At 35.1% G+C, this 25336-nt stretch overlaps 2 protein-coding genes across 5 annotated transcripts; one reads left to right on the forward strand and one right to left on the reverse strand.

Moving 5' to 3' along the window:
* The first annotated feature begins 883 nt into the window (after window positions 1-883).
* Window positions 884-18750, forward strand: LOC114722037 (alpha,alpha-trehalose-phosphate synthase [UDP-forming] 1). Of its 4 annotated transcripts, none has more exons than XM_028907941.1 (20): window positions 884-986; window positions 1177-1257; window positions 1349-1416; window positions 9102-9547; window positions 9750-9847; window positions 9961-10349; window positions 10656-10770; window positions 11002-11103; window positions 12297-12447; window positions 13191-13279; window positions 13958-14006; window positions 14657-14757; window positions 15532-15719; window positions 16118-16235; window positions 16750-16917; window positions 16986-17108; window positions 17191-17284; window positions 17371-17501; window positions 17586-17684; window positions 18198-18750. In XM_028907941.1, the coding sequence occupies exons 4-20, from the start codon at window positions 9178-9180 to the stop codon at window positions 18606-18608; spliced, it is 2796 nt and encodes a 931-aa protein (XP_028763774.1). In that variant the 5' UTR covers window positions 884-986; window positions 1177-1257; window positions 1349-1416; window positions 9102-9177; the 3' UTR covers window positions 18609-18750. The 4 variants fall into 4 exon arrangements, with proteins under 4 accessions (XP_028763774.1, XP_028763778.1, XP_028763776.1 ...); XM_028907945.1 differs by having other exon boundaries at window positions 18201-18750; XM_028907943.1 differs by lacking the exons at window positions 884-986; window positions 1177-1257; window positions 1349-1416 and adding an exon at window positions 8546-8863.
* Window positions 18751-20096: 1346 nt separating this feature from the next.
* Window positions 20097-23323, reverse strand: LOC114722051 (trifunctional UDP-glucose 4,6-dehydratase/UDP-4-keto-6-deoxy-D-glucose 3,5-epimerase/UDP-4-keto-L-rhamnose-reductase RHM1). Its single transcript, XM_028907977.1, has 3 exons — window positions 23195-23323; window positions 20922-22496; window positions 20097-20841 (listed from the first exon to the last, which is right to left on the reverse strand). Exons 2-3 carry the CDS (start codon window positions 22482-22484, stop codon window positions 20389-20391), a joined length of 2016 nt encoding a protein of 671 aa, XP_028763810.1. The 5' UTR covers window positions 22485-22496; window positions 23195-23323; the 3' UTR covers window positions 20097-20388.
* Between the last annotated feature and the right edge of the window lie 2013 nt (window positions 23324-25336).

Genomic DNA, 25336 nt, shown 5'->3' on the forward strand with positions numbered 1-25336 from the left:
TTTAGTGCCTTGGAAGTGGTGGGTCTCCGTGTGAGGCTGTGATCCAAACTCACAAGCTGAAAAGATGCTGATGAAGTTGTAAAGTTAAAAAGAACAAGTCCATTTTCCTTTTCTGTGAAACTAAAAAGCAACAACTGAATGGCACATTTAACGAATTTCATCCCATGATATATTTTTTCTTACACAACAATCATAACAAAATCTTTATCCCATTAATTGGGGTCGGCCGGACAGATCATATGACATTATTGTATTTCCTGGTTCTGTCCATGTTTTATGGTCACTCTCAAACCCAGATAAATAAGGAGGACAGTGTGAGGTGCTCAATAGCCAACACAAAACTTTACTGAATCTTGTTGTGAGACAGATCAATGAAGAATTTTTCTTTTCTTATTATCCCCAGCTCTTAATTTAAGACATAATTGACTAATTTAAAAAATTTAAAAAATTATATAATTATAACATATGTTATATTATTTCTCTAAGATACTTATGGATATCATTAATTAAAATATATATTAGTTTATAAGCCTCACAAATTTGTCTAAAAATACAATAAATATAATAATTTAAAATTATTTATTTAATTTTTTTAACCTTCTTAAATTAATCAACCAGAGGGAAGGAAATACATTTTATAAAAGCAATTCGTACTAAGTAAGAAGGCACTACAGAGAATAAACTGAGTGGGCATGGAACATGCTTTTGAAACCACAACCAGAATTGAAAATTGATTTCAAAATTTTAAAAATGAATAAAAAGGGGAACAAATTCCCTCCAAGTGATTGGGCGCAAATAAAGCTGGGAGCAGCTCATCAGGTCTCAATTAAACCCCTCCTTTCTCCTCATCCTTCTGCTGCTAAATGCGCCTTCCGATTCCTCCCTGCTCAAAGCCTATATCTCATATTGTTGTTCTTCCCTCTCTCTGTAAACGAAGAATCCTTGCCTTTTCAATTTCGCGCTCTGAAATTTCTACGCACAACAAGGTAAGCAAGAAGAATACGCAGTAGATTAGTAGCCTTCGCTTTTGATCTTCGTTTGATCTTCTTGCGCTGTTCCTTTTCATTACAATAGCAATCGAAGAATTGCCGCATTTCTAGTTTCACTCTTTGAAATTCGTACTGGCGAGCGAGACGCACAGGTGAAGTTAATTTGAGTTGGCGCATATCGTTTCAGGTTACTCTTCCTCTTCGAAATTCGCACCGGGACGGAGGCTGTAAGCACTCGCTTCGCAGGTCAAGAGATTTACGTCATTAGGTTAGACTCGTGCCTTACTCTGTGATGACTTGGCCGTTCTAGTCCTCTTGATTATCGCATAATAATGAATGAAGAATTACTGTATTTCCAGTTTTGCCCTGCAAAATCCGTACGAAGAAGTTAGGTACCCCACTCAGTTCGTAGAGCTTCGTCTTTCAGGTTAGCCTTCTCTCCGTCACTCCCCGTCTTTGTTGGACTATTATTATAATAAGCTAATAATTGTCGTGTGTGTGTGGTTTCGCTTTTTTAAAACCCGTTCGCAGTAAAAGAAAGCAGCATTCGTGTTGCTTAAGTTAGTTTTTTCTCTTTCTATGCAGTGGTTTTGTTGCTCTGATTCTTGTGTGTGTCTGTGTGAATTGAATTTTAGGATCCGTTAAGACAATTATCAGAGTATTTGAATTAGAACTAGATATGGTATTCTTCCTTTTTGAGCAATTTGTTTTGGTTTTATGTGTGCTTCAATTTGGATGAATTTGACGAGTAATTTGAACTTCCGTCATGGTTTATGATAATTTGACTGTGCAAGAGCCTCCAAAACGAGAAAATGAGTTGGTTCGTATGCTATGAGTCCCTGTTGCTGCATCCAGAAGTCAAAACCTTCGGTTCCTTTTTCTTTGTTCTCAGTTTTTCTTGAATAGGGACTTGTGATGGAATGCGAAATTTTAGACATTCGCTGCTGTTCTTATGGTTCTTTTCAAATTTCTTGAAAGAAAAAGTATACCGTAAATTCGCGAATTAATTGAGATCAGACCTCGTGAGGGGGGTAATATAGGAGTACACACATACTGATCAGAGAGGAGCATTAGTTAGCCGAACTGACTAGTTCAGATAGCTGCAGAGACACATGTTCAGAAATAATTACATGTAATCCATTCATTATTTATACTTTAATTAAATTGATACTTTAAAATATTAAGGACAAAACTGCACATGATGCTATGGAGCGTGGAATGTATTTGTGAAAAATATTTCAAAATATTAAATGCATCGCATGATATTTTGAGACAATGGATATATATATATATATATATATATTAAAGAAATATTTTAAGGTGCAGAACTCATTTGGAAAAAAAAATGGAGAGAATCTTATTGAAATTCAGTTAAAATACTAAAATTTAAAATCAGGCTTTCATTATGAACAAATTCCTAATGAGACTAAGAGGATTTATTAGAAATTTATTGTGAATATTGTTAAAAGTCCAAAATGCCCCTTTATAATTAAAATATGAGCTAATACTTTTATATTTTTCTCCCTTACAAATTCTTTTCTTGAAATATGAAAATAATAAATCATAACACTATCTTCAATCTGCATTGATAATTACTCTGACACCCTCAAAAATATGTAAAAAAATCTGATTGTCTGAATAAGTTTTTCACTCCTAAAATACATGTGTATTCTATTTAAAAAATGTACTTGTTTAACCTAAAAAAATTATATGTGTGTGCATATATTATTAAGTATATAAAGGATGGATCAATATTAAAACTAAGTGTTGGTAAAAAAAAAATTAAAACTGAGTAAAAATTAAAATCATCTAAAATTAAAATCTAACAGTGACCTACACAGATATATTGATGATGGTGTCGGAATAATTATTAATATGAATCGACGATTGTGTTATAATTTCTTGCCATCTACTAAAGATTTACTATTTTCAAATTTTAAGAAAATTTGGCAACAAAAAATTTTAAAAAAAGAATTTGTGAGGGAGAAAAATATAAAAATAATAATTCATATTATAATCATAGAGAGGTATTCTAAACTTTTAACAATATATATAAATCCCTGATTAGGCCTCTTGATCTAATTATAAATTTATTCAAAGTATAGGTCTAATTTTAGATTTTAGTATTTCAGTTGGATTTAACTAAGATTCTTTAAAAAAAATACTTGCTGAATGAATCTTAACTCTTAATTAATAAAAACATCCAAATATTATAAAAACCGTGTAGAAGAGAGCGCAAGGGAGCTTTCCCGGCTAGAGATGTTGGTAAAACGGAACACTAGTTACCAAGTAGATCTGGTGTACAAAAAGTGTGTCTGAGTGATTTGACGTTGATAAGGGCCTCAAGTCATGAAATTACTTCTGAACCCTCGCGAGCATTTGCTGACTGAAAATGTGCAGTGTGCTTGTAGGTTATAGTTCAACGTTGTGCTTGCCTTTGTGATGTGTACAGCGAAATAAAAGATAAAAAATTTTCAGATTATTATGAAGCAATGAAAGAAGGGTGTATTCAAATACCAATAAGAATGGGTTCAATTAATAAGAAGTTGGCTCATAACTTATAAAGTCATGAGTTTGAATTCTGCAGTCGATGTGAGAATATTGTTGGTAGGTGATCTGTAAGTATCTTTGTAAGCACTTTTTAAACTTTTTTTTAATGGAAAAAAAAGAGAGGTGTAAATGAATTGAGCCATCTCTTTTAAAGAAGCTTCGATGAGATGGAAGTTATCTACTCATATGATCAGCTACAACATGTTATTCAAACAAGCACATGCCCATGTGAAGGAGTTTGTGGATCCCATAAAACATAAATGATGGGCCCTGAAAACCAGCACTTTCCTGAAGCTCTCTCTCATTTCCAAGGTGAAATACACCAGAAGTAGCAGATGATTCTTCATTATTGAGTTGACTAGAGGGGCTCCACGGAGTCCCTGGAAACCCATAAGATTTGATTATATTCAGAATCCCAATCCAGAAAACATAAGATATATAAACTGAAGTTATATTAGGGAAAATAAGTTACTTTCCTTGCTGTGAAGGACGAATGCTTTTAATGAATTGAGCAACATGTTGGACCTTAATTATTTCCCAGGAAAATTTAACTTCTTGTCTCTTGCTCATAGATTTGATATTTTGAGTTAAAATAGTGAGACAGTGTTGGACGCAGTGTACTGGAATGTCGTATCTTAGCCAACGATAGCCATAGAAGTACATAGAATCTTCATTACACTTCAGGTTAAACGGGTATTGAAGTTCTTATTTCTTAGTCATAGAGATTTGCTTTGTCCTTTGATCTAAAAGCGTTGGGAGTTAAACTTTACTTGTGCATACTTTAAAGCTGGTACCGATCGACACCAGACTCAGATGGGTCAGGAAAAGTAGAGTTCATGTGGACGGTAGTCAATTCTCAGGATTCCGTGGATAAATCATATCGTTTTCTAGTGGAGCAGACACTGCACGACAAAGTAATTGCATGAGAAAGACTCAAAAATAAAATTAAAAAAAAAAAATCATTTCAGTTAGCTCATAATTTACGAAGTTATAAATTCAAAATACTACTTTGAGGTGACAACTTTCTTGGTAGGTAATTTATTAGTGTCTTTGTAAGTACTTTTTTAGTTTTAAAGCATACTCTATGGTCCCTTTTACTACAAAACATTGAAAATTAGAGATAAAGATTGTGATTACAATTGAGAAAAATCATTAAAAAAGTATTTAACATGAGTAATTGTTTGTTATATCGGATTAGGCAAATCCATTGGGAAATGAGAAATATTACCTCCTCTTATGGTATTCTCCAATCTTATATATATAAGTTTGTCCAATCCCATATAATAAAAAATATTTTATACTAAATACTCTTTTAATATACTTTCTCAATCTCAATATTAATCTTTACCTTTTATTTTTAATGCTTCATATCAAATGGGATCTATATATCCAACTCTCCTAAATTTATTGTGTATGAAAGAAATTAAAATAACAATTGATAACCTCTTCATGGTACAGTTCCTCAGTTGGTCAGAATGATGGCCAAAGACACTTTACCGATAAATCACATGATAAAAGTTTGGTAATATTATGCTTTTCTTTACCATAAAAGCTACGTGTTTTCAAAATGTTTGCGCCATGTTTATATTTTTTTTTTGAAGACAGCCAATTTCAATCAAACTTTGCTGCTTTCCCCAGTAAATCCACAGGCGCCGTATGTCTAGTCAAACGTTTCAAACTTTTTTCTCCTGGGTTCTAGCCATCTTTACCACCGGGGCCAAAAGTGTCAAACTTTTCAGCATTATAATGTTTGGGAGTTGGGACAATGTTCTTATGTGCTTTTTCCCACAGAAATATACCTCAATCTTTGCTGGGCCCTTCCCCCCGGGCACTTTTTTTTTTTTTTTTCTTTTTGAGTGAATCCCCCCGGGGGGCACTTTGAGAACAATAGATGGATTTTTAGGGGAAAAAATAAATATAAAAAAGCATGAGAGAGAGAGAGTGTGTGTGTGTCCAATTTCTCATCCTCTGAAACATGAATAATTGCACAAAAGATGGATTAGATTTTTGCGGATACTTTTGATATTCTATTATGAAAAATATATAACAAATTCTCGAAGAATCAACCTAATGTTTTGTTATTAAAATGACACATTAGTTTGTACTATTCTGGTATTAAATATAATATCTATTTTGTTGTGTAATTTACACCACAAAATGGGTCTTATATTTAGAATTAAAGAACTATATTTTTTCTACCTTTCTATCATATTTTAATTAAATTTTTAAAACTTTTTTTTTTAAAATGCTCCTTATATCATAAATATGTGGTGCCAATTAATCCTTCCCTGCATGTATGACAAGTTTATTACTTAGGGGAAATCCCCTGGCCGCCATGTAGAATTTGAATGGTCCCTCCTCCTTTTGAAAGCAGAATCCCACGTGTCGTCGTTGACAGCAATTGTGCCAGCTCCACTTGCAATATTTTATCAGAGAAAATTACAACTTTTGTCTCATGCCTTCTTGCTTGGCTCACTGCAGAGTTTTGTCGCTTATCCCTTGACCTGCTTGTCTATTTTGTCACATGCATGCATGAGTTAATTATATGTGTGTGTATTTGTGTAGATATCTTCCTTTCCCTTGGTTTGATATACTCCTAATGTTTATCTATTACAAACTAAATTTTATATTAAGAACCAGATATAATTACTATCCACGTGTCATTTATCAACGTTTTGCTCAAAACAGACGAAAAAGAGTTTTTAGGACAAACGAAAATAACATATTTTGTAGTAGTGAATATATATATTTCTATCACCTGAAAATATATATACTCTTACAATCCTAAATATAAGACTTATTTTAGAGTACAAAATAAATATAAAATGAGTATTACATTTAGTGTCAGAGACAACGTTTACTTTGTCTGTGTGCAGGCATGCTCTTGTTCTCATTTACTAGCAGTACGTCCTGTTTGCTGCAGAATGTTTTCTGATGTGGTCACTTCACTTGCAGCCATGCATTTTTATACTGGCCGCCACCCTTATATCTAATATAATATTAGTTTGAATAAGTTAACAAAAATTACAAATACATGCACATGAATTGGATAATTGCATGCTTAATAACACTTATGCTTGCAGCTCGCCAATAGCAACCCAAACCTTCTTTGTGAGTTTCATATATACCTCACTTTGCTAAAATAGGGGCAGGAGTGTGGGTCCCCTTCCTATAGGAGGAGATAGTGTTAAATTATATTTCTCCGCCGGACAAGGGATATTATGGTAGCGCGCAGTCCTTATTATGGACTTTAGAAAGCTAGTCTCCCGTCGTCTTTCACATGAAACTAGAATATATGATACCTTATCAGGTTAACAAAATCAAGGCCCTATATGAATTGGACAATAGGGAATCATCAATGATATGCTACCTCATGTCTTAACTGTAAGATTTTATTTATAGAGTATAAATAAGATCTTATAATTAAAACCAAAAGTACTAACTGCATGCACGTCTCTGCTTTTGAATATAGACTACCCCACACACACAAACACGCACGGGGCACGGGAATAACCTCATTCCGCTTATGGCGTCCAATATAATAAAACTCATGTATATTATATAAAACTTTTTTTTTTTTTTCAGAATTTGCGATCAATTTGGATTAAATTTTTTGCAGCTGTATTTGTTAAGAAACCAATTTCTAGAGCTAACATGTTGATGTTATTACCTCCGGTCCTAATTATAAGAGCCAGTTGACTAATTTGAGGAGATTAATGAAGTAAGTTGAGTTAGTTATTTGTCCTAAATAGGTGTTATCTTTCTTAAAATATCCCTGCTAATCAAGTGTATTGACTAGAACTATTATTGTTAGAATGGCTATTTTGGAAAAAAAATGTATAAATATGAGAGAGAAAGTAGATTGAGTTCTTATATTTAAGACCAAAATAAAAGTCAAACAAGATCTTATATTAAAGACCGAAGGTAGTATTTTTTAGCAATAGTCAACGCCCTAATCTGATTTGTGGTGTACGTAGAGCAACATTGTATTATTTTTCCATATTATTTTTTTAGTTACATGTAACGGGTATATTATAAACTATACTACTCAAAAAATTATAATTATAAAGTATAAATAATCCAATTTTTATAATTTATTATTATTTACAACTATTTCTAAGAGAGGGAGAGAAGAAATTTTTTGGTCACATTTATAGAGCACTAAGAGAAATTTTTTGTATAAATATGCAGTTTTACCTTTTATTTATTATTATATTGACTTTGTTTACATTAAGTATAATATATATTAAATATGGATAAAGTTGAAAAGTTGTTAAATTTTAAACGAGAGTTAATAAAGTTTAATATTTTTTTCAGTCAGTATTAAACATGTTAAAAAATACTACCTCCGGTACTTAATATAAGATCTTATTTGATTTTGATTTTGATCCTAAATATAAAACCCCAATCCACTTTATCTCTCATATTTATACATTTTTTTTTCAAAATAGCCTTTCTAACAATGATAGTTCTAGTCAAGACACTTGATTAGCAGGGATATCTTAAGAAAGATAACACCTATTTAGGACAAATAACTAATTCAACTTACTTCCTTAATCTCCTCAAATTAGTCAACTGGCTCTTATAATTAGGATTGGAAGAAGTAATTTATAAATAAGATTAGAGGAGCATATTATTACAAAGGAACTTCCATGTTGAGTACAGTGGATGGAGGCGTTTTTGCGCAACTTTATTTAAAAGACAAGTCAGGACTTGCGATTGCGAGTTACGAGTACGAGACGTGTATTTAGTTTCATCGGTAAATTGCTCTCTCCCGGTCTTCAAGGTTTCAGCTGAAGAGTCTTCGGTGTCAACTGCATGTTCATTGTATAATTACACGACCATTCTATTCCATATTTTCATACGCCGCTCACTATGTTAATGTTATTAATTCTCCGCCATTCGCATTCTGCTGAAAGGATTTCTCACCCTCTCCCAATTTCTTTATCTCACTGTCCGTAATCCTTTCACTCTAACCCGTTTTTAAACTCGTGCCGTTGAACACCTCGGAGATTGGCTTGGTGAACCAGAAACAGGTGACGACGACGACCCTAGATTTTCTGGACAGAACCTTCTCTTGTTCAAGTGTCAACTGATTTTATGGAAGACTGCTGTCGTGGTGTTTCTATACTTTGCTTCGTACAATGTGTTTGGAATTCACCTGAATGAAGTAGCTTCCATGGCCAGCGTTTCACCCAATACCCTCCTAAGTTTCCTCCCTACTCTGTGGCAATTGTGCTACTTCTATTTTTCTGCGTTTAATTTATGAGAGCGAAATTTGCAACTCCATGGCCTAAGTGTCATGGCACCCCCTAATTGGTAGGGTATGCGTTCTTCTTGTCCATCTATACTCTTTCAATTTATTTATGAACCTTTCGGGTTTTAAATTTCGGTGAGTGGATTATGTTCGTCTATGGTTCTCTAATTTTCGCGTTCCTTTCTACTCTGTGTTTAGATCCATTAGTTTACGCTCTGTTCTATTAGACACTGAGTTGGTTATGCTTTAGAATTCTGTTTGTCTACTGTATTTCGTATAAAGTTAATCTCCTTAACAAAATGCAGGCGAGGAAGTTGCTCCGAGGACTTGGGTACGGTTTGGTGACATTGATATTCCCCGGTTCGCTTCCAGAGTGAGCGTATGCCTGGGAATAAGTATAACGGTAATCCAAATCATTTTCCAGGTCGTGTTGAACGACTTGTCCGAGAAAGAGAACTAAGAAAAATCACCAGGGCTTCTCATTTCAATGAGTCAGCTGATAATAATAATAGGGTTACTAAACCGTTTGAGCATAACCTGCGTTTAAGAGAAGATAATAACTCAGGAACTTCTAATGCGCAATACCTGGAGGCAACTGCAAGGGGTCTTTATCAGGGACGTGAAAGCCAAGATGGGAGGCCTTATAGACTTTTGGTGGTGGCCAACAGGCTGCCAGTCTCAGCAGTTAGGAGAGGCGAAGATTCATGGTCTCTGGAGATTAGTGCTGGAGGTCTAGTTACCGCTCTTTTAGGTACGTAATTATATGAATAATCCTGTCCCTAATGCATTTTTTCTTCACAGCAACATCCCCCAATTCCCCCCCCCCAAAAAAAATAATTGTAAGTAGTATTCACTGAAGTTGCATATGATTCTACAACTCTCTGTTTAAGACGGTTTATCATGTTCGGCATTGGTTTATTTAAACTGAAATATGACTGCCTTATTCAACCAAGGTGTGAAGGAGTTTGAGGCAAGGTGGATAGGGTGGGCTGGTGTCAACGTGCCAGACGAGATTGGACAGAAGGCACTTACTAAAGCTTTGGCTGAAAAGGTACAAAACCCCCTGCACTAGAAAATTTCTGTTGTGTGTATGTTTAATATCCCATCCTTTACTCTGCATTGTTTATTATGAATTATGTTCTCCTCTTCTTACCTACATTGCAGAGGTGCATTCCAGTGTTTCTTGATGAAGAGATTGTTCACCAATATTATAATGGTTACTGCAATAACATCTTGTGGCCCCTTTTTCATTACCTTGGACTACCCCAAGAAGATCGCCTTGCTACTACACGGAGCTTCCAGTCTCAGTTTGCAGCATACAAGAAAGCAAACCAAATGTTTGCTGATGTCGTGAACGAGCACTACGAAGAGGGTGATGTTGTTTGGTGCCATGACTACCATCTCATGTTTCTTCCAAAATGTTTAAAGGAATATAACAATAAAATGAAAGTTGGCTGGTTTCTTCACACGCCATTTCCATCTTCTGAAATTCATAGGACATTACCATCACGTTCAGAGCTCCTTCATTCTGTTCTTGCTGCTGATTTAGTAGGGTATGTTGCAATATGCTCCTATGACTTGGAATGAGGCTCATTAAGGATGGTCTGACTCTATGTTTGAACGTCCTTTAATTAAAGTAAATGTGATAAATATGTGCATGCTTGTTTTGGACTATCAATGATTTATGAGACCTTTGGACAAAACAGTTTTGGAAGTTATACAATATCTTGTCCATCCAACTCAAACTATTTGTCAACAAGGATCCGATATATGGTTGTTGCTATATTATGTATGTTAAGATTTATATTCCAGTATGGTCATTGCTTCTGATATGTGCAATTGTAATTTCTTTCAAACAGATTTCACACCTATGATTATGCCCGCCATTTTGTTAGTGCCTGTACTCGCATTCTTGGACTTGAGGGCACTCCTGAAGGGGTTGAGGACCAGGGGAGATTGACTCGAGTTGCTGCAGTAAGTGCCTGTATTTTTTTATCAATAAAATCAGCATTACATTTTATTATGCACAGCACTTTGACATTACTTATTGGAATTCTGCTCTAAAACTCATCCATGAGAAGAAGAAACTGTGGGGAAAAGGAAAGAAAAGCTTTTTAAATGTTCATCTTTAACTTAGGTCTTTTACCTTTTACCATGACTATTCTGACAACTTGCTTGTGTATTTCTTGTGCATTTGAATTTAAGTTTCCAATTGGGATAGACTCTGATCGATTCAGACGTGCCCTTGAGCTTACTGAAGTGAAGAATGATATCAAAGAATTGGAAGAAAGATTTGAGGGTAGAAAGGTATATGTAATTCTTTGTAGTGAATATCCATATGATTTTCTGATGTTGACTGACATATTAATCCTACTAACTTTGAAAATTTTTAAGTTATTTTGCACGACTTTTTTTTTTTCCTTTCTTTTTTGGATGAATTATGGCTTTTAGGTTCATGTCAGTGTTGAACAGTGTTATACCACTCAATATTTTACACAAAATATATATATACACACATTATGCTTTTGGTTAGAGGACATGGTGTCAAGGAAGGGCAACCATTGTTGCCACAGTCTAATCTTATGAAAGCATGGGAAACTTCTAAGTGACCTCAGAATCCTCTTTCTTTAAACAGCGTAGAAGTAACCCACTAAGCCATAGTTGCTCATCACTATGGAACTATAATATCGTTACCATCAGCATATAATGAAGCTTTTTTTAATTATTAGTATGCTCAAAATTTACCGTATTTGATATGTTTGAGTTTCTAACATCTGAGTTATTTAGTTGCCGTGGATCAATTTTTTATTTTTTATTTTTGTGGAGTATTTTAGCTATTATTATTTCCTTTGGTTGTGAAGTGTTGTTTTTAGGAGTATTTGCTGTTCTGTTATTTTCAAGTAGATATCAAGTAAAATAAGCTTTTAGGGGTAACAACTATGCATATAAAAATCAGTGCTTCCTCTTTAAAACTATTTTTCCTATTGTTAATTCCAAAGGGCTGATGGGTCAGATGGCAATCTGTCACCTGTCATCTCTTAATCAGAGGTTCTATGAATCAGTCTAATTGCCAGGGTTCTCACTATCAATTTTTGGCAAGTATATGCCACGTTATCACTGTGAGATATTCAATGAGTAAAGTGCTTTTGTAGTTATACATGCACTGAAAACGTAGAAATATATTTTACCCAAAAAAAAAAAAGGTAGAAATATATTATTCACTCATTGGACACTCCTTACACCTTCATCTTCCTCTATTTATGTTAATCCCTAACTAACTTCCTTCCTTAGCCACCCTTAAACCCTACACAATGGTATGTCTATCAAATTTACGTTGCTTTCTTCAAAGATAAAACATGCTTTCAAAGATGTTTCTTTCGCTACATAAATTTTGTTTGTTAACACGAAGCTTCATGTTATTCTGTTTTAGTTCATTTGAGCATGATTAAATTTAATTTAGTACATTCTTTTGACTTATTAACATTTTCATGGCATGACAGGTAATGTTAGGTGTTGATCGCCTTGATATGATTAAAGGGATTCCCCAGAAAATTCTAGCATTTGAAAAGTTTTTGGAAGAGAATGCTTATTGGCGTGATAAAGTAGTTTTGCTTCAAATTGCTGTGCCAACAAGAACAGATGTTCCTGAGTGTATGCTCATGTTACTTTTCCTTTTGAGCCTTCTACAGTATAAAAGTTCACAAAATAGGCTTATCTTTTACAATATTGCTCATGTCCTATAAGGGGCAGATTGATATTTCCTAAGCTGCCTATTATAATATGTTGGAGATATGCTATGACATGAAACGTATGTAAAATTGCTTCTCTGGCAAGACTGAAAAACTAGCACTGAGTTGAAAGTTGATACTTAGATACTGAAATGACTGAGTCTATCTTTTGTGAACTCAAGAGTTCTGCTGGTTTATTTGACATAAATAACATGGTGCTAACACAAGTTTTGAGGTAAAAATAGCGTGGGCTGTGGGTAGTGACTAAGGGTTCAATCCCTCTCAACGTACCAAGAACAAAAGCGCTTCAGGTATTTTAGAACTGAATTGGGAATATTTGGCTGCTTTATTATAAAAGAAACATTATTTCTGAGAAGGTTCTTTTGGCATTCTCAATTACCATAAGGCCGTTTTTGGTAGAGGGGAATCAGAGTTAGAGAAAGGGATTGAGTTAGGGAAAGTAATTTTCTCCTATTTGGTAGGCATCAGAGCACTTTCTTCGGGAATATTGCATTCGACTGACGGCTGGTCATCCTACCTTTTTTACCATGTCTTTTGTTTTGATTGAGATAGTATTTCCATGAAAGCTCATTGTCCCATCCCATATGTTGAGTTTTTAATTCTCTTTCGGATCATGAAGTGATTTCATTTCTTGCATTTTCCCAGATCAAAAGCTTACAAGCCAGGTTCATGAAATTGTTGGTCGCATTAATGGAAGATTTGGATCATTGACTACTGTTCCTATACATCACCTGGTGAGGTTTTAACTCAGTGATCATCTGATTAACATTGATGTTTCCCACTGTAGAGGAGTTAGTTTTTAACGGTACAATGTCAATAACCAGTATCTCACTGAGGAAATGGAAAAGTTATGGACAAGTTTATTTTGGATGAAATTGTGGTTGGACATTAGTACTGTGGCCTGACCTTATTCTGTGTCTACTATTGTGAAAGAAATAATCCAGCCCAGTGAAACAAAGAGGATTCTAAATTTCGTATACTATTTCTGTTGAATAAGTATATTAACTCTTTTTGTGGCGCCAAACATCACCTTTTCAAAGTTGGGTGCGGTGCAAATTTGGTGTCCAATTATTGACTGCAATAGATCATTGTAATCCAAATGGATTAATAATCAACAAGTGGCAGCATTACTTACTTAATTGTCTTTCTTTTCTCTTTTTAAAAACAGTTGATCTTAGATAAAATTAATTTTGATTTTGGCTTGTACAAAAGACCGGACACGTTGGATGTTTGAACCTAGCAATTATTCAGTATACAACCTTTACTCACATCTTTTGAGTTCAAATTGTTACATAAGTAATTTATATGAAAATCACATTAGACATTTATTTATTTTGATCCTTTATTTGTTATCAATCTTTAATTTATTAATGATGATACTAAATTATCTAATGTGTTTGTTCTGTTTGCAGGATCGTTCGCTTGATTTTTATAAACTGTGTGCTTTATATGCTGTTACTGGTACATATTTTGTTCTTTGTTTATTAAATTTTTTGGTTAAAGGCTCTCTCTAAAATATTACTTAATGGGTTTATCACCTTTTGTCTGTCCAATTTGAACAGTCATGCTTTCTGAGCCTCTTTTCTTGTCGTTTTGTCAACCATCAACAATATGAAGTTGCATTAGAACCTACATGCCTTTACGAGCATGAACTTCTTATGCTGCTTTTTATTTTTTAATTACATGTTTTGCTCATTTTGTAAGTTGTAACGTTTAATCTGCACTGTTCACCCCATAGTTATTATCATTATGGTGTTTGATGAAAGGTAACTTTCTTCAGTATGTTGAGAGTACTTTATGGTGCTTCATGCCTTGCGTAACAGGAAAAATAACTATTGATTGATGTGAAACAACTTTACTAGAGAATAACAGCATGAAATCCATTTTCCATTTGGCAAGAGCTGTCAATTACACCTAGTGTCCATTGGCCACTGGTAATTTGTTATGTTAATACATCTATTATTTGAAAGTTGAGGCACACAAGATATTTTCGGCGATTTCATAGTTACATGAGTTCTCAATTGTCACTGAAGCGTGAAAACTTTATTGCTTGTTTTCAAGTTTTATAGTTACACTTGCACTGATTGTATTCTAACCGATCTCTTACACAGACGTAGCACTGGTCACATCTTTGAGGGATGGGATGAATCTTGTCAGTTATGAATTTGTGGCCTGCCAGGAGAAAAAGAAAGGGGTTCTCATTCTTAGTGAAGTAATTACAGATTTTTTTGTCCTTGTATTTAACTTTTTAATGCACATTATTCTAATTTTGAAGTGCTGTTCAGAAGGTAATATATATTCAAATGTAGGGACATGAAAATCTCTATTTTCTTCATTTTAGTTGCGTCATGATTCTTTCTAAACTATTTCTGATACTACTGGCATGATACTTCAAAAATTCTTTATTCCCTCAGAAACCATCCCCACCCCCAATAATACATGAATCTAACAAATGCTGCTGACTCCCCCCCCCCCTTTCCCGAGTGAACAAATGCTGCTGACTTTAGCCATTGGTTAGATTGTAGCAATGTTCTCTAAGCTACCAAGCATTGTTTTTATTAGCTTGCCTTTTCCAAACCTGTTCAACATGACTCGTATAACTAAAAGCCATTTTATACCAAAACACTTGAGACATTGCCAAGTTTTGTCATGTGACTTGACGACCTCTGTAATAGGAAATTCGGAGCCCCATTGTTAACTATATTCTGTCATACTCACGATAATCAATTTGAAAATTCATTAAGTAAATTACTTCTAATTCCAATGTCAAGCCTCTTGGAAATATCTGCACTTCTGAAGCTTCTGCTGTTAGAAGTGATTTGAATAGATGATGAATTTTAAATTTCTTCTCCTTTTGCTAATGTCATGGTAAAGAATTTCAGTCATAATTTTGGTTGATAAAGAGCTCCCTTCTGCTTTGTTTATATTCTCTTTTGCTTATGTATCTCTTCCGTAGTTCCATGCCTGAAACTTGTTATACTTGTAGTTTGCTGGCGCTGCACAGTCTCTAGGTGCAGGAGCAATTCTGGTTAACCCCTGGAACATCACAGAAGTTGCAGCCGCCATTGCCGAGGCACTAAATATGTCATCTGGGGAAAGAGAGAAACGTCATAAGCACAATTATGTACATGTGACAACCCACACTGCTCAAGAATGGGCGGAGACTTTCGTAAGGTATGCATATCAGTGCTCTAAATGCCTGTTCTGATAGATTAGCCGCTCCATTTATGTGTGAGTGTAACCCACTAGGGCATAATAACCTCCTAAAGCATGTTGATTCCTATAAGTGCTAGGCTCGCAAGCCGTTTTGAAGTGCAGACTTCTTAAGTCTTGTATCTGAAAGCAGCCATCTTCTTGCTCCTGATACCTAACTAATTCTATCCTATCTTAAAAGGTTTCTGTTGCTATACAATTTCGAGTATGGGCCCAGCATCAAATTTAAATGTGATAGTAGAACACATGGGATGGTGTTTTGATTTACTAAATAAAATATTTTATTAGGTAATAAGTTTTCTTGCTTGTATATTTTTGATAGATGCTGCAGTGAAAATTTATTCATGACTGCTTTACAGTGAACTAAATGATACTGTGGTCGAGGCGCAACTAAGGACAAGACAAGTTCCACCCCAACTTCCAACCAAGACTACAATTGAACGTTATCTGCAGTCAACTAATCGATTGCTTATATTGGTATGTTGTCTCAACATGAAGCTTATTGATTCCCTGAATATTTTTCTTTCATAAAACTTGTTCTCCTTGTCGAGAATATAATGTTTTTCTAGTTACCAAGGATAAATTTAAGAAGGTTATAATAATGGCTAGAATTGAAGACAGTAGCCAACATGAGTTGTCGCATAACAATTGACAAGGAGAAAGACTCTCATGAGAAATCAGTAGCCATGGGAACTATATGCTAATAAGTGAATATGTTCAATTAAATATTCATTGACCTCTATTTGCGTCTGTGTGTGAGATAGATAGATGATATAAGGAGACTTTTTGATATATGTGTTTAATTCCTAAGTTTGAGTTCCCATTATTTTGTAGATCAGAAAGCAAATAAAGGAATATTTTTGGAGGGGGGGGGACTGGATAGTTTTTGGTTCTGTTTCAGTGTCTCACAACTAGTAAATTATGAACTGTAGCATTCATCATGATTATTCTGTTTAGCATTTCCTCTTGACCCTGATGATATGACCTACAGGGATTCAATGCAACTTTAACCGAACCAGTCGAAAAGAAAGGCGATCAGATTAAGGAAATGGAGTTGAAGGTGCATCCAGAATTAAAACAATCGTTGACAGCACTTTGTAATGACCCGAATACCACAATTGTTGTGCTTAGCGGAAGTGGTCGAAATGTCCTATATAATGTAAATATTGGCACTTTCCCTTGTTCAATAAGCTGCTTGATTGTCTTTCTGACTAGGTTGTATTTCAGAACTTTAAGGAATATAACATATGGCTAGCAGCAGAGAACGGGATGTTTTTACGCCCTGCAAAGGGAGAATGGATGACAACGATGCCAGAGCATCTGAATATGGAATGGGTTGACAGTGTGAAGGTATATTGATGTTTCAGTTTTCTGTCATTACTGTCCCTTCTGTTCATGCTATCAACTTACAATACTGATCCTGTATTTTCAGCATGTTTTTGAATACTTCACAGAAAGAACCCCCCGGTCTCATTTTGATTTGGAAGAAAGAGAGACCTCGCTTGTATGGAACTACAAATATGCAGGTACATATTTTGTTTTCTTTTCTTCGGAGACATTTCAAGTTTCTCCTCCTATGTTTTCAGTTCTTATCCTTTCGCCACAATTGCAGATGTTGAGTTTGGAAGACTTCAGGCAAGGGACATGTTGCAGCATCTCTGGACTGGTCCAATTTCCAATGCATCAGTTGATGTTGTTCAAGGTAGCCGATCAGTTGAAGTGCGAGCTGTTGGCGTTACGAAGGTGACCTCTCATTCTAATAATTCTGGATATCTCAGTTCTGTTATCACCTGGAATTCTTATACGGCTATAAACTTCTCCAATCAGGGAGCAGCAATTGACCGCATCTTGGGTGAGATAGTTCACAGTAAATCCATGACAGCACCAATCGATTATGTTCTATGTATAGGACATTTTCTATCAAAGGTGATTTCTACATAGACATTATATCTACTGCGGATCATTTTTTTAATCTTTATCTCCTTGTTTATCTGTCTAATGAGCGTGCTCCTTGAGCATGTTGTCATGCACGTTAGTTTTGTTTTATCACTAATTGCCTAGTTGTTCACCATAAAGACCTTGCTTGCAAATCAGAATTTCAACCCTTGTGCATAGGGAGAATTACTATGCTGTCAGCACATGAGCAATCTAATCACTAAAAAGTCCCACAACGAGTGAGCAGCATGCGATGACAAGAGCTGGTGTAAAAAATGACAATGAGTCATAGCATACTAAATTGCTAACAACTTAAGAGACTTTTTTAGTGATAAATTACTTACATTGGGCTGAAAGGGACTTTTTAGTGTTTAAATTACTTGTGTGGGAATGCACGGTGATTCTCCCTTGTATATATTTAGTTGGTCCAATGTCAAACTTTGTGGCATTGTCTCCTTGATACGACTAGTGTAGTACAACCTCAATTCACTTGAGTGATTTCAGCAGGATGAAGATGTTTATTCCTTCTTCGAGCCGGAGCTTCCTTCCGGTGGCGTGGGTGGTCCACGAAACAAGGTGCCGGAAGTAGCCAAGTCTCCTGCTGAGAGACGACAATCTCTGAAGATCACAAGCAGTACTAAAGCTGGAACAAAATCATCTCCAAATAAGACACAAAGGCCTGTGTCAAATTCTGACAAGAAAAACACAAACCATATTTGCAGTGCACCAAGGAGGCTGGCACCTGAGAAGATCTCATGGAATGTGCTTGACCTCAAGAAGGAGAATTACTTCTCTTGTGCCGTTGGCCGAACCCGAACAAATGCTCGGTATACGCTTGGATCCTCAGATGATGTGGTTTCACTCCTCAAGGAACTGGCTCAAGCATCTTCTCCAAACTATTTATCGACTAATTAAAATTCACGCGGGATGCTTCCATTTTTTTCAAAAAAAAATTAGGTGCATCCTAATTCTAATGTCATCTTTATCTCACAGTATTTAACTATTTATTGTACATATATGATATAATCTTAATTAGTTCTTCATACATGCTTCACTATTCTTTCCCTCACCCTTTTAACAAGTCTTCCGCTTCAAGCTAAGGATAACTATACATTTAAATAGTTCTATAAATTTTTATATTTGATGCTACGTGTTCATCTGGTGAAGCTAGTGATGAATGACGTAGATGATTGTTACTCCTTTTATTTTAAAATTAATAAAAATAACAAATTGCTTACGATAACAAAAAATCATCAGAGAAACTTCAAAAACTAATTCTCTTTCTTTTTAAGTGCGAAGTATTTAGTGCATAAGTTTGGGCATGATTTTAATGAGAAATTTAATAATGAAAACTTTGATTCTTAAAATCAGCCTAGAAAAAATTCAGTAAGAAAACCGACCGAACCTATAAATTCTAGCCAATTTTGGCACTGTATTGGTTGATAAATGTTACTTTTCCGCTTCTAAATATAAGACTTTTATACACACTAGTATAAAGATTTTATATTTAGGACCGGAAGAGTATTTTAATATTATCTATAATATATACTTGCATAATAATTAAATACTCCCGTCACACATATCTGGCACTCATCTCACCGAAATTAGCCTCGCAATCTCTCCACAACCACAAGTCAACCTATTCGCGCCTCCCGAGCCCCTCGCGGAATGCAAGACTTCGCGAATGGTAGAAGTACTGCGGTGCAGAGAACTGGCACCTAGCAGTCAGCTAGCTTCCATTAATAGAATTTTCTAGTTCTTTTTTCTTCAGACCAGTGAAGATAATGAATTTGAATTAGCGTTGATCATAGTTTGGACTTCATATTATATCATCTAATAGGTAACAAGGATTGCTGGCTACTAAGGTTAAGACGCACATTTTATGTGAGGTCCGTGTTCTATAACGTAACACCAGAAATTCACACAAATAGAAGGAAATGAAATGATTATCTCATTCTCAATAGCATTCATTTCTCGACAAAATGCAGTATTTATTATCTATAAAGAATTAAAAAAAAACTTGTTTTTCAGCCCGACCAGATTAGTATCTAGCCAGGCCTTTTTTGTCCTCATGAATTCTTGATAAAAATTGAAAAAAAAAAATACTACTTCTGATTTTAATTATAATAGTTAGTTGACTAATTTGAAGAGATTAAGAATATAAATTTAGTTAGCTATTTATAATAAATAGACACTGTCTTTTTTAAAATCTCCTTATTAATCAAATGTATTGACTAGAACTATCATTATTAGAAGGACTACCTTGAAAAAAAAAATATAAATATGAAAAACAAAATATATTGGAATTCTATATTTAAGACCAAAATAAAAATCAAATAAGATTTAATATTAAGGACCGGAGATAGTTCTTGTTAAAGTATTACCAACAAGATGGACAAAGACTGAGTGGAAAAAAAGAATACATCAATTGCTTGTTACCAGATCAAATATCGTATAAAAACATACAAGCAAGACTCCGAGAAGTACATGACGCTAAGACTACAAAAAAGTTATAGGAATAAAACTTGAAGAACCAAATCTAACAGAACTATAATGCTTAGCAACCCCCTCCCCAACCTACACAGAATAATTGGATGGAACTAATAACTAAAAATAAGTAATCTAATTAAATAAACACAATGTCGCCCAACACAAGATGCAGAGATTATTTTTATGCCTCAAAACAAGAGGCTGCCTATTTTTTATGGGTTTTCCTGTTTGGTTCAAAGACGTATTTGAGCAGTGATTCCTTGATGGAAAGCAACTCTGGGAACTCTTTCTTCAACTTGGATGCATCCATCTCATTGTTGCTTCTTGGAGCAATTATCACCTTGGCTTGCTCTTCAAGTGTGAAGTTAACCCACTTGAAGTCGGGATCAATGTAATCCCTGTACATCTCAAGGATCCCATTGTGACTCACAGCCCCAGGATTTGTGAAGTTCCAGATGCCACGCAAGTTTCGCTTTGCCATTTCAATTGAAATGGGCAAAAGTTCATCCAAGATAGTCATGCTGTTTGGAATGTTAACCACTTTGTTGTAACGAGTGATCTTTGTAATGAAGTTGCGTGGATTACTCAGATCAGATGAAATTGGCATGCGAACCCTGAGAGTGCACACATTGTCATATTCTTTCAAAAGCTCTTCGACCTGTTCAATATTAAAAGTTACTATTTTGGCAACAGTAGTGCAGTGGGAAAGAAAAAATCATCTCAAATAAGTAAACCTACCATAGCTTTAGTTTTGGAATAGAAAGAACCAGTGAAGTTGGGTTTGTCTTCCTCCTTAAAACCAATGCCAGAACCCTCTGGATGTGCTGCATCATATTCAAATATACACCCAGTGGCATAGTTTACCATCAAGAGCCCCTGTTCTCTGCAGACATCGGCCAGTGTTAAAGTACCAGCAACATTGGTGCGAATGGTTTCTTCTTTATGAGATTCACACCAGTCAACATTGGGTCTGCCAGTCACTCCAGCAGCATTGAAAACATGTGTAGGCTTCACATTGTGGATATCTGCCAAGAGTGATGAGCGATCCTCTAAGCGCCCTTTTCCATATTCAAATGGGATATCTTGTTTTTCACAGAGCTTCCCCAACAGACCCCCAATCCATCCTGTTCTACCATAGATCAAGAACTTATAAGCATTTCTCTGCTGAGTGCTAGTGCTCTTAGATGATGGAACCACCATTCGAGTATTAGTGGAGGCATAGGATGCCGGCTTATCTTCTTCAGAGCCTTCAAAATGTCTCTCCAGCCCTCCCGGCATCATCAGCATCCTTGGATGAGGAAGCAATGCCCCGCTGACATCACCCCACCAATCAGGATTCTTGGTATACCACTCTATGGTTTTCTTCAGCCCTTCTTCCCAAGGGGTCCTCTCAGACCAACCCAAGTTCTTCAACTTTTGATCATCAAGAAAGTACCTCTGATCATTAAATGGTCTGTTCTCCACAAATTTTATACTAGAATCTGGGTCCATTGAGAAAAGTCTGCATATATCTTTGGCTACATCAATAACTCTCCTTTCTCTCGTCGTCCCAATATTGTAGACATGACCAACCTCTCCTTTGTGAAGTATAACCTCAAAGGCCTCTGCAACATCTTCACAATATAAATAACTCCTCACATTCGAACCGTCCCCATGAATTGGAAGAGGCTTTCCTTGCATAGCTAAGAGGATGAACTTTGGAATGAGCTTCTCAGGAAACTGATTGGGCCCATAGACATTATTTCCACGAGTTGTGATGACAGGCAACCCATATGACCTACCATATGCCATGACCAGCATTTCTGCACCAGCTTTCGTGGCAGAGTATGGATTTGTGGGAAGAAGTTGAGAAGCCTCATGGTTCCCAACAATAGCATCCTCATCTGTCTCCCCATAGACTTCATCTGTGCTCACATGAATGAACCTTCTGATCTGACCAGTGACCCTGCAGGCTTCTAACAGAACATGAGTACCATATATGTTGTTCTTGGTGAACTCAAAGCTATTACCAAACGAGTTGTCAACATGGGTCTGAGCAGCAAAGTGCATTATTGTGTCTATGGACTCTGTGATAAGAAGGTAGTTGACAAGGTCGGCGCTTGCAATGTCCCCCTTCACAAACTTGAAGTTGGGAGATGCTTTTGAAGGAATGAGGTTCTTAGAATTAGAACAGTAATCAAGTTTGTCGAGAACAACAATTTTGTAGTCAGGGTAGTTCCGGATGAGCCGGTTCGCAACATGAGATGCAATGAATCCAGCTGCCCCAGTGATGAGGATATTCTTTGGGGTATATGTGGCCATTACAAGCAAATCCTACAATAAAAACAGAGAAATCAGAAAAAATCGAAGCTGAAATCTCAACGGTACAGAACGATGAGGCAATTGTCCACTAGTAAGAAAATGATCTAAAATTCATTCCTCCTATTCTCGCGGAAATAATGGACTACTAAATATAACACAATTTTTCTTTGGGAAAAAAAACGAGTTATTACCAATCGCTGGCTAACCTTCAATAACTAGAAAAACAAACGATAAAGTAGTATAGACTCTCTCTCAATCAATCAATCTATCTATCTAATATCTATGAAACGGAGTGCGCAAAAATAATACAAGAAGGAAACACCCCCCCCCCCAAAAAAAAAAGACGCATCAGGACTCAAAATTAAGCACAATCAGTGGCAGTGCAAAACGTAATTAACACATTAATCAGATCCATACGTACGGAAGAACTTAGAATTGCAAATCAAAATCTATTTCAAGATTCATATACAGATCTGATATTTCACTCGTTTCAGCTCAAATGTCCGAAAGGGCTGATCCAAGTAGTATGACCAACGACGATTATCTTCTCAATCATAACAGATCTAACAAAAAGGAGATCATGAATAATTCTCATTAGACCTACTATCACTAGCATTCAGCAGAAGAAAAAACACGTAAAGGGACGTGAACAGTACACGGATCACAACAAGAGACAGCTTTTATAGAAACAGAGACTTAGATCAACTTACAAAATGGCACTAGATCCACCCCTATGAATATGATCCGAAGATTGAAGAAGAAAGAAGGAAAGAAAAATCAAAGACAAAAATATGAAAGAAGCAACCTCGCAATGATGGGAGCCTCTTACAGAGAGGGAAAGAAAGCGGAGAGTATATGTACATATATACGCCTCTGCAATTCTCGAGCTGGACAGTTAAGCTTTGAAAATTGACTTAAGTGACCAAAAAGTCCTCGCTCGGTCCCAAAAACTACGTTGCCATGCTGGGCAAAACGAGGCCCTCGCCAGATTAGAAAATCAGGCGGTAAGCGCGTGAACGATTTTAATCCTCTGTGGACGGGATCAGAGGAAACGTTGCTCTGGCTAGACCTTATTGGACCACCGACTAAGATGAGAATTCGTATTGGTTGGAATCGTTCCCAACCACGACGTATCCGCCTTCTTAGGTATGGGAAGAATCTTACCAGATTTGGTTTAAACGGTAATTTCTCCGTTATGGCCATCCCAAGGGCATGACTATGGTCTAATTCGGCGTGCTTGAACGCACACTAACGTTTAACCCCCAAAAAAAAAAAAAAAAAACAAACGTACACTACTTATTTTATTATTGTATCAATTACTCCTCCGGTCCTTATTATAAGACTCAATTTGACTTTTTATTTGGTCCTAATTATAAGACCCAATCCATTTTGTCTCTTATATTTATGGATTTTTTTCCAAAATAATCCTTCTAATAATTATAGTTTAAACCAATATACTTAATTAGCAAGGATATTTTAAGAATGACAACACTTATTTATTATAAATAACCAACTTAACTTACTTCCTTAATCTCCTCAAATAAGTCAATTGGGTCTTATAATTAGGACCGGAGGAGTAATATGTAATATTGACATTTAAAAAAACTTTGACAAATTAGATTCTTTTTCTTTTGCCAACTTATAGATTCTTACAGCTTATACTCAAGTTAGCACAAATTCTCAACTCCGCGAGCTCAACATTCAGCCTTGTTTGGGATGCAAAATTGAAAACTATGGAAGTGAAAAATAATTGATGAATAAAACGTAATAGAAATAATTAGAAAAAATTGATTAAAAGTCACTAGTTAAAAAATTAATTGTGCAGAACTATCTAAAGACTCAGAGTCTCATATCATTAAACTAGTGCAACTCCTTTTCAACTACTAACCCATAATGCTCCTTCAATTCTTAACACGAGATTTAATTAATTAATTTGAATAAATTAATAATGTTAGTTAATTAGTTAATTCTACCTTCGGTTTTTAACATAAAAATTAATTTGAGTAGATTAAAAAAACTAGTTAATTTAGTTATTTGTAATAAATAGGTGTTGTCTTTCCTAAAATATCCTTGCTAATCAAATATATTGGTTAAAACTACTATTATTACAAGGACTATTTTAAAAATGAATAAATAAATATAAGAGACAAAGTGGATTATGGTCTTATATTTATGACGAAAATAAATAAAAATTGGCAAGTGAATTCTTATATTAAGAACCGAAGGTAATATGATATGTTTTTTTTCCTAAAATACCTTAAGCATCTTTCTCAATTCCCTCACTTCCTTTACTATTTGATCATTGTTGAAGGAATATCAATATTGTTAATTTGGAAAAAAAATTAATAAACATGTGAAATAGGTTTTACATATAGGATCAGCATTAACTTTTCAATTAGGACTTATATTAAGGATGGAAGGAGTATAAGAAATTGGTTAACTTTCTCACATGCCAAAATATAAAAGTTTAGTCATTAAATATGTCCTAAAATGATAAATTTTTCCTATTTTACCCCCCAAAAATGATAAATTTGCCTTTAATATTACATTTTTATTATCTCTTATCTCTCTTCTATTTAATACGAGTGAAAGTAAAAAAAAAAATCACAGTAATTATCCTGAAAATGTTTTATATTTTGAACCATAGTTTTCTCTAATATTAAAACTCACTTCTACTTGCACCACGTAGAGTGGAGTGTCCCAAAGGCTAGGATAAGGGATTCCTCTCAATTTTCCATTTGCCGATGAACTACCAAATGGGGCTTTTGTTTTCAGCTTCGTCAGGTTTGACAAATTCCCAACTTGAGATGAATTAAGGATTACTCAATATTATGGAAATTTTATTTTAATAC

This window comes from Neltuma alba, unplaced genomic scaffold (genome assembly GCF_004799145.2).
Source record: "Neltuma alba isolate B1F8T4 unplaced genomic scaffold, ASM479914v2 tig00012081_pilon, whole genome shotgun sequence".
Lineage (NCBI taxonomy): Eukaryota > Viridiplantae > Streptophyta > Magnoliopsida > Fabales > Fabaceae > Neltuma > Neltuma alba.